This window comes from Leucoraja erinacea, chromosome 24, assembly GCF_028641065.1.
Source record: "Leucoraja erinacea ecotype New England chromosome 24, Leri_hhj_1, whole genome shotgun sequence".
NCBI classification, from domain to species: Eukaryota; Metazoa; Chordata; class Chondrichthyes; order Rajiformes; family Rajidae; genus Leucoraja; species Leucoraja erinaceus.
The window spans coordinates 24,717,513-24,727,562 of record NC_073400.1 but is presented as its reverse complement, the minus strand read 5'-3'; the positions used below and the strand labels follow the sequence as shown (position 1 = coordinate 24,727,562).

Sequence of the window (10,050 nt, the reverse complement as noted above, 5' to 3'; positions counted from 1 at the left end):
ACGTTCTCCCCGTCACCGTGTGGGTTTTCCCCGGGTGCTCCGGTTTCCTCCCACACTCCAAAAATGTACATGTTTGTAGGAGAATTGGCTTCGGTAAAAACAATAAATTGTCCCCGGTATGTAGGATAGTGCTAGTGTGCGGGGGGTCGCTGATCGGCGCGGACTCAGTGGGCCAAAGGCCTGTTTCCATGCTGTATCCCTAAACTAAACTAAACTAGACTGACTACACAATGAATTTGTCCACGCCTCTGGACTTCCAAGTAAGTAACTTGCCTTGAGAAAATGGGAAGGAGGAATTTGCATTGTATATTAAGGCTGCGATGGTCGCTAAATCTGAGCCAGATAATAGACAGGGGGCAGTGGCGGACTGGCCAGGGTGTCACCCTGATGAAGTGGGCCCCCTATATCAAGTGGGCCCCTGATGAAGTGGGCCCCCTATATCAAGTGGGCCCATGATGAAGTGGGCCCTTTTTATCTCCTGGCAACCAATATTTTAAGACCCAGTCTGCCACTGACAGGGGGCATTGTTGTCTCTTGGTGAAAGGGTGAGATATTTGCACCATGCGTTAAATTAACAGAGACATTGAGAATATAGGATGAAGCACACTGCACGGTGGCGCAGCGGTAGAGTTGCTGCCTTACAGCGCTTGCAGCATCGGAGACCCGGGTTCGATCCCGACTACGGGTGCTTCTCTGTACAGAGTTTGTACATTCTCCCCATGACCTGCGTGGGTTTTCTCCAAGATCTTCAGTTTCCTCCCGCTCTCCAAAGACGTACATGTTTGTAGGTTAATTGGCTTGGTATAATTGTACATTGTCCCTAGTGTGTGTAGGGTGGTGTTAGTCTGCAGGGATCGCTGGTCCGTGCAAGCTCGGTGGGCCGAAGGGCCTGTTTCCACACTGTTTCTTTAAACTAAAGTAAACTGTCTGAAGAAGGGTTTCGGCCCGAAACGTTACCTATTTCCTTCGCTCCATAGATGCTGCTGCACCCGCTGAGTTTCTCCAGCATTTTTGTGTACCTTCGATATTTCCAGCATCTGCAGTTCCTTCTTGAATACCCAGAAATGAAACAGTTGGCTGTTACGAGTGCATGATAAGTAACCAGGGCCAGGGAGAATGTTTAAATACTTTCTGAACACAGTAAAGATTGCCAGCAGATAAATATAGTTGCGGTCTTTAAGGACTGTTTGATTAGAGATTGATTATTTATGAGATCTGGGAGACCAGCAGAGGGAATGGCTTATGATTGAATTGATGTTTTAAAAATAGTGTATATAGATGTGTAAAGAGCCTGAAGAATGGGTTGCAACACAAAATGTCACCTATTCTTTTTCTCCAGAGATGCTGCCTGACCCGATGAGTTACTCCAGCATTTTGCGTCTATCTTCTGTGTAAAGATGTATATGTATTCTTGATTAGTAAAGGCGTCAAAGATTACGGGGAGAAGATAGAGAATGGGGTTGGACAGGCTAGATGCAGGAAGATTGTTCCCGATGTTGGGGAAGTCCAGAACAAGGGGTCACAGTTTAAGGATAAAGGGGGAAATCTTTTAGGACTGAGATGAGAAAAACATTTTTTACACAGAGAGCGGTGAATCTCTGGAATTCTCTGCCATAGAATGGAGTTGAGGCCAGTTCATTGGCTATATTTAAGAGGGTGTTAGATGTGGCCCTTGTGGCTAAAGGGATCAGGGGGTATGGAGAGAAAGCAGGTACAGGATACTGAGCTGGATGATCAGCCATGATCATATTGAATGGCAGTGCAGGCTCAAGGCCGAATGGCCTACTCCCCCCCCCCCCCCCCCCTGCACCCCCCCCACCGCCCACTATCCTTTCACGTCAGGTCATAACTCATTGCACCCACCCCCACCCCTCTCCCCCCCCCCCCCCGCACTGTTCCCATTCAGTCCAAGCACGATATTTACTCAGACAGAGGAAGAGGCCATGAATGTTGACAAAGTCCTCAACAGCAATATAATAAATGCTCTGTTCCGCACCCATTAATCATCGTCTCCGCGATCAAGGTGTCAGGACACAATGTTCTCGATGTTTCTTGAGAATGATAAATGGTAAAAAACAAGGACTCTATTTTTTTTTTAACTGCAGCCAATTAGAATATTTTTTAGAATAGTCGCCTAGTCTTCTCGTGCAAATTGAGTTCTGTTGATCAGGCGTTTGAAAATGTATTCAAGCATAATTTTATTCAGGCTATTACAAAATAGCCTTGATGCACTGATTTAGAACAGCTGTTACTAAAGCAAAGCCAGAATCCTAAATGATAGACTTTGAAATAGAAATAGCTCAATGGGACAAAGCAATTTCCTCCTTTTCTAGGAGGATTAGATTAGATTTGGAAAAAGGTTCTGATGGTGGCATGTTTTGATGTTGTTAGGGGTTATGGGGAGAAGGCAGAAGAATGGGGTTGAGAGGGAAAGATAGATCAGCCATGATTGAACGGCGGAGTAGACTTGATGAATCGAATGGCCTAATTCTGCTCTTAGAACTTATGAACTTTTAAGAAAGTTTTCTTGCTGCATAAAGGAGAGAATGTACTACATAAAGTAAACCCTCATGTTTACAGACCTTTATAACGGATTTTGGTTTTAGCGGGCTGATCTATTGGCCTTCACTGTTGAAGAAGGGTCTCGACCTCAAGCGTCACCCATTCCTTCTCTCCAGACTTGCTGCCTGTCCCGCTGAGTTTCCCCTGCATTTTGTGTCTATCTTCACTGCCAGGCCAGGCTGTCGATGCCACGCCCGATCTGTGCCACCTCCCCGGGCAGCTTCCACTCCACACCTGCCTCCAACGTTGACTCCTTCCTGCCTGAAGGCCACGACCAATGACTCTGCCAATTTCCCCTTCCTCCACCCTAGTCACCAGCAGGCCGGGACCATCAACTCACCTGGATTCCAGGCCCAGTTCCAGACCGAGAGTCCGAAGAAGGGTCTCGACCCGATATAGTCACCTATCGATGTTCTCCAGTGATACTGCCTGAGTTACTACAACACTGTGTGTGCTTTGGTGCGTTGACCAGCAACTACTGTGGTTTCTTTCTGCTGCTTATACAATGATAATCCCTAACTTGGTTATAGCGGGCAATCATTGCACCAACTCATTGCAAAGATAGACACAAAATGCTGGAATAATGCTAACCCTAACCCTAATAATGCAAAATCTCTGGAGAAAACGAATAGGTGATTTTTTGGGGTTGGGATGCTTCTTCAGACTGATTGTAGTCGGGGGTGGTGGGGCTGGGAAAGATGCAGGGCAAACCATGGCCAGCAACAGATGACCTCAGGCGACGAGGTTCTCTGCTAGGCAGATTGTTGGACATAGACCAAATATAGTAGGTGTGAGCCCAAGAGGGATGAATGGGCGGCACAGTGGTTCAGTTGGAGCGTTACTGCCTTATAGCGCCAGGGACCCAGGTTCGAACCTGACTATGGGTGCTGTAAGCTGTTTGTAGGGTGAAAATGAGAAGCTAGTGCGACTTGGGGGGGGGGGGGGGGGGGGGGGGGGGTAGAGAGAGGGGGAAATGCCGGGGCTACCTGAAGTGAGAGAAATCAATATCATACCACTGGGCTGTAAGCTGCCCAAGCAAAATATGAGATGCTGTTCCTCCAGTTTGCATTTAGCCTCACTCTGACAATGTAGGAGACCTAGGACAGAAAAGTCTGTGTAGGAATGGGAAGGAGAATTAAAGTGTCCAGCAACCGGGAGATCAGGTTGGTTCACATGGGCTGGGCGAAGGTGTTCCGTGAAACGATCGCCCAGTCTGTGTTTGGTCTCGCCGACTTGAAGAACATATACAGTAGATGTTGGAGGAGGTGCAAGTGAACCTCTGCCTAACCTGAACGGACTGTCGGGGTCCTTGGACAGGGTCGAGGGAGGAGGTATAGGGACAGGTGTTGCATATCCTGCGGTTGCAGGGGAAAGTACTTGGGGAGGGGGTGGTTAGGGATGAGTTAACCAGGGAGTTGCGGAGGGAACGGCCTCTGCGGAAGGCGGAAAGGGGTGGAGATGGGAAAATGTGGCTAGTGGTGGTGGGATCCCATTGGAGGTGGTGGTAATTTCGGAGGATTGTATTATGCGGTGGAAGGTAAGGGCTAGGGGGACTCTGTCTCTGTTGCGACTAGGGGGATGGGGAGCAAGGGCGGGGGCTGCGAGGTACCGAGGAGACACGAGTGAGGGCCTCATCTATGATGGGAGAGGGAAACCCATGTTCCCTAAAGAATGAGGACATCTCGGATGTTCTAGTATGGAACACCTCACCTTGGGCGCAGATGCGGCGTAGACGGAGGAATTGGGAGTAGGTGATAAGAGTCTTTGCAGGAAGCAGTGTGGGAAGAAGTGTAGTCGAGATACTGCAGTGGGTTTTATATAAATGTCAGTCAATAGTTTATTTCCTGTGATGGAGACGAAGATCAAGATCAAGAAAGGGGATGGAGGTGTCGGAGATGGTCCAAGTAAATTTGAGTGCAGGATGAAAATTGGTGGTGAAGTTGATGAAGTCCATGAGTTCTGCTTTGGTTTAGTTTAGATGAGAGATTTAGTTTAGAGATACAGCGCGGAAACAGGCCCCTTCAGCCCATCCAGTTTGCACCGACCAGCGATCCCTGCACACGTACACTCTCCGACACAAACTAGGGACAGTTTGCAATTCTACCAAAGCCAATTAGCCTACAAGCCCGCACCTCTTTGGAATGTGGGTGAAAACCGGAACTCCTGGAGAAAACCCATGCGGGTCACTGGGAGAAGGTACAAACTCCGTACAGACATGCACCCGTGATCAGGATCGAACCCGTGTGGGTCTCTGGCGCTGTAAGTCAGCAACTCTACCGCTTGCTGGTGTAGCTGAAGTTCGCATGTCACTGTCGTGACTGAATACAACGGCTGCTCTGTTCTGAGACCCGTGGCATATTTTGAAGTAAGTATCTACATGAGTCACGAGTACAAGCTGCTCAACATCAACATCACATGATGGGAGCGCTCATTTAATTCTTGCTTGTCCACAATAAAGTGTACACAGTGTTTTGTAGCTGCTGGTGTCTCCTAGCAACTATTACAGATTATACTTGTAATCTGGCCAGTAAACATGCTTGCAACCAGTCAACAGAGGCATCGCTGACATTTTAATCCACCGTGACACCGTGTACACATCTTAGCAACCGTTTCCTTTCCCGGTGATGCAGGATGCCTTCCCCGCATCTGTTCCCTGTTGTGCTAGTGAGATAAATGGAACTAAATTCAAATCCATTGTCACTTCTTTTCTCGTTTGGTTTTTTAAATGATCGCAAAGTTGCAGTTCGGATGCATCGTGGCACAGCGGCAGAGTTGCTGCCTTACTGCGCCAGACACCCTCCAGTTTAAATTCCATTTGGAATATTTTGGAGGACCAAGAAACCAAGAGCCAAGAGCCCGGGTTCATATGTTCTCGGAGCAGTATAAGGCCGTATGGCGCATCAAGTCCACTCCGCCTTTCAATCAAGGCTGATCTACCCTTCTCCCTCCCAACCCCGTTCGATCCTGACCGGAGTTTGCACGCTCCCCCTGTGACCGCTTGGGATTTTTCCCGGTGCTCCGGTTTCCTCCCACTTCCCAAATAACGTGCGGGTCTGTAGATGAATTGGCTTCTGTAAATTGCTCGTAGTGTACTGGATAGAGCTAGTGTACAGGGTGATCGCTGGTCAACGCAAACTCATTGGACATAAAGACCTGTTTCCACACTGCATCTCTAAAATAAACTAAACTAATTGGCGTCTGTAAATTGCCCCTAGTACGTAGGATGGAACTAGAACTAGAACTAGAACCAGATACTAGATGCTGCCTTTACAACTTACAACTTAGAACATAGAACAATACAGCACAGGAACAGGCCCTTCGGCCCACAATGTTTGTGCCGAACATGATGCCAAGTAAAACTGATCTCATCCGCCTGTACATGATCCATGTCCCTCTATTCCCTGCACTTCCATGTGCCGATCTAAAAGCCTCACGGATCTGTACTGGTTGAATTTAGTTATACTTTCATTGGCCACTAACTAGACCACAGTAGAGAGCATGCTGACCGGTTGCATCGTGGCTTGGTTCGGCAATTTGGGTGCCCTGGAGAGGAAAAGACTACAAAAAGTAGTAAACACTGCCCAGTCCATCATCGGCTCTGACCTTCCTTCCATCGAGGGGATTTATCGCAGTCGCTGCCTCAAAAAGGCTGGCAGTATCATCAAAGACCCACACCATCCCGGCTATACACTCATCTCCCTGCTACCTTCAGGTAGAAGGTACAGGAGCCTGAAGACTGCAACAACCAGGTTCAGGAATAGCTACTTCCCCACAGCCATCAGGCTATTAAACCTGGCTCGGACAAAACTCTGATTGTTAATAACCCATTATCTGTTATTTGCACTTTATCAGTTTATTTATTCATGTGTGTATATATTTATATTATGGTATATGGACACACTGATCTGTTTTGTAGTAAATGCCTACTATGTTCTGTGTGCTGAAACAAAGCAAGAATTTCATTGTCCTATACAGGGACACATGACAATAAACTCACTTGAACTTGAACTTGAACACTATTATTCCCAGTCTCCTCTGCATCACAATAGAGACAACAGCAGGGGGCAGCACAGTGGCGTAGAGTGGCTGCCTCACAACGATGGAGACCCGGGTTCGATCCGGATTACGGGTTCTTCCTGTAAGGAGTTTATACGTTCTCCCCGTGACCGCATGGGTTTTCTCCAGTTGCTCCGATTTCCTCCCACATTCCAAAGACATATGTACATGTTTGTAGGTTATTTGGCTTCTGTGGATTGTAAATTGTCCCTAGCGTTTGTAGGATCGTGCCAGTGTACAGCACGGGCCCGGTGGGCTGAAGGGCCTGTCTCCACGCTGTATCTCCAAAGTGTAACGTCTAAAGAATATGATCCATATCCCTCTATTCCCTGCGTGTGCCCATCTAAAGGCCTAGTAACGCAATATTGGATAATTTGGTTACATTTTCATTGGCGATTAACTAGAACACATGATTATTCCCAGAGTCTCCTCTGCGATCACAATAAGAAGCAAACAATGCATATGCAGCGGAACCTTGCAGGAACATAAGCTGATGGAAGAATTTTCCGATACTGCTTTGGACAGCTTTCAGTATGAAACAAGCTTTTTATTAAGAATCCTAAAACAATACTCAAGCAAAGACTTAAAAGCAATAGGTCCTCAGACATTGTACCAAACATTGCTTCTTGGATTCCCACTGACCCTGCTTGATACAAATACAGTTGGACACACTGAAACCACTGCATGGGCGCTGTAAGGACAACCATTGCAGTTTACGAGGATGTTGGCAGGACTCGAGGACCTGAGGCTATAGGGAGAGGTCGAGCAGGCTCGGACTTTATTCCTTGGAGTGCAGCAGGATGAGGGGTGACCTGAGGGGAATCGAGAGGGGAGGTGCAGGGAGTATTTGCCCCAGGGTAGGGGAACCAACAACCAGAGGATGTAGGTTTAAGATGAGAGGAGAAAGATTTAATAGGAACCAGAGGGACAACTTTTTCACACAAAGGGTGGTGGGTATATGGAACGAGCTGCCAGAGGTGGTGGTTGAGGCAGGTACGATCACAATATTTAAGACATTTGGATAGGTACGTGGATAGGAAAGGTTCAATAAGGATATGGGCCAAACAGAGGCAGGCGGGACCAGTGCAGATGGGACATGTTGGTCGGCATGGGCAAGTTGGGCCGAAGGGCCTGTTTCCACGCTGTATAACACTAATATCCTTCACACTACTAAACACTGTGGTACTGGGTCCATTCAGGGGGGGGGGGGTGCTTCAGACAAAACTGTTGGAAGGAGGGGGGCAGTGATGAAGCAATTAGCCAGTTTATAAAGAAGAGTTTTTGAGAAACATAGAAACATAGAAATTAGGTGCAGGAGTAGGCCATTCGGCCCTTCGAGCCTGCACCGCCATTCAATATGATCATGGCTGATCATCCAACTCAGTATCCCGTACCTGCCTTCTCTCCATACCCCCTGATTCCCTTAGCCACAAGGGCCACATCTAACTCCCTCTTAAATATAGCCAATGAACTGGCCTCAACTACCCTCTGTGGCAGAGAGTTCCAGAGATTCACCACTCTCTGTGTGCAAAAAGTTCTTCTCATCTCGGTTTTAAAGGAGTTCCCCCTTATCCTTAAGCTGTGACCCCTTGTCCTGGACTTCCCTAACATCGGGAACAATCTTCCTGCATCTAGCCTGTCCAACCCCTTAAGAATTTTGTAAGTTTCTATAAGATCCCCTCTCAAACCTTATGGAATGAGCGACAACAGTAATATGCTGCCCACCTGAATCAGAAGGTTACTCCTTTTCTCTGGGGAACTTGACTTGAGACTGAACTCTTTGCAGGGTCGATGCACCATAACAACAAGGGGAATCGAGAAGCAGAGGGCATAGGTTTAAGGTGAGGGGGGGGCGAAAGATTTAATAGGAACCTGAGGTGTGACTTCTTCACGCAAAGGGTGGTGGGTGCATTGAATGAGCTGCCGGAGGAGGTAGTTGAGGCAGGGACAGGGACTATCGCAACATTTAGATGGGTACATGCATAAGGCAGGTTTAGAGGGACATGGGCCAAACATGGGCAGGTGGGACTAGTGTAGATGGGACATGTTGGTCGGTGTGAGCAGGTGGGACCTAGGGGCCTGTTTCCACGCTGTAAGGCTCCATGACTCTATCAGAACTGAATCTTTTGGCTGTCTGAGTGCTACGTTCAAGGACTAACATCAAAGACCAGAGGAGGAGGATAATAACATTTATTTGTGCTTGGTTTTGGAATGCTCAAAATTCGGAAAAATATTTTCACTCCAGATTATAAAGATCTACCGTGGCTTTCAGGGAAGTCTGTGGCTAACAACTCACATTGCACTTGTAGAGTTCTCCAAGGACAACAGTCCTTTTGCTCCTTTCATTCAGGCAGTAAATAGCTCCTTGCACTCTTAGAAATGGTGACCCTCCCAGCGCAGTGTAGCTGGGGTGCGATTTGCGGCCTGCTAGGGCGCCAACTGGTTCACTCTTCAGGCACACACGCTTTTCCGCTTCATGCTGCCTCTCGTGGTTTTTTTTCTTCTGGTGAATCTTTTTCCTCCTCCTTAAATATAACGCTCCCTTTCCCCCTGGATGACTTGCCATTTCGTCCCTGCAAAATGAACAAGGAGAGGGTGGGTCAGAAGACGCTATTTGGACTTCACTTCACGATGCCTCGGGCAAGCCGCCAGAATAATCGAGCATGAGTCTCACCCCGGTCACTCCCCCTTCTCCCCTCTGCCATCAGGCAAGAGGGAGCAAAGGTTGAAAGAAACTTACCTCCAGATCCAGGGGCAGTTTCTTCACACCTATTGTGACTAAGGCAACTGAACCGTCCTCCCATCAGCTAGAGCAAGGGTTCCCAACCTAGGGTAGATTTACCCCCAGGGGGGTAAATTTCACCTACCCAGGGGGTAAATTTGTTGATTCTGGTTTGTACATATTTTTTCACATTGACTAACTGTGTTTGGTTCTGGTATACCGGTATCTGATCAGTCTGAGGAAGGGTTTCGGCCCGAAACGTTGCCTATTTCCTTTGATCCATGGATGCTGCCGCACCCACTGAGTTTCTCCAGCACTTTCTGTTCATCATGTACAGGCATGTGAGATCAGTTTCACTGGGCATCACGTTCAGCACAAACATTGTGGGCCGAAGGGCCCGTTCCTGTGCTGTACCCTTTCTACGCTCTATGCTCTAATGGAATTATCCAAGCCTTGGTTGACTCATGAAAGAATAATCATCACATTTGGCCACATTTGTAATGAAGGAGTCTACAAGAGCAAGTTAATCAGCACAAGGGTGTCATAGTGGCCGAGGGTTAGAGTTGCTGCCTGACAGCGCCAGAGATCCGGCTTCGAACTTGACTACGGGTGCTGTGGAGTGGCCAGCTGCGGGACTGTGGAGCGGCCAGCTGCGGGTCTGTGGAGCGGCCAGCTGCGGGTCTGTGGAGCGGCCAGCTGCGGGTCTGGAG

The 10,050-nt window shown here is 48.1% G+C and overlaps 1 protein-coding gene across 1 annotated transcript in view; it reads right to left on the bottom strand.

Moving 5' to 3' along the window:
- Window positions 1-7,144: 7,144 nt before the first annotated feature.
- Window positions 7,145-10,050, bottom strand: part of LOC129708824 (peptidyl-prolyl cis-trans isomerase FKBP5-like) — a 52,194-nt gene continuing 49,288 nt past the window's right edge. Inside the window, exon 10 of the mRNA XM_055654831.1 lies at window positions 7,145-9,191. Coding sequence (XP_055510806.1) covers window positions 9,093-9,191 — 99 coding nt within the window. The 3' untranslated portion in view covers window positions 7,145-9,092. The remainder of the gene's footprint in view (window positions 9,192-10,050) is intronic.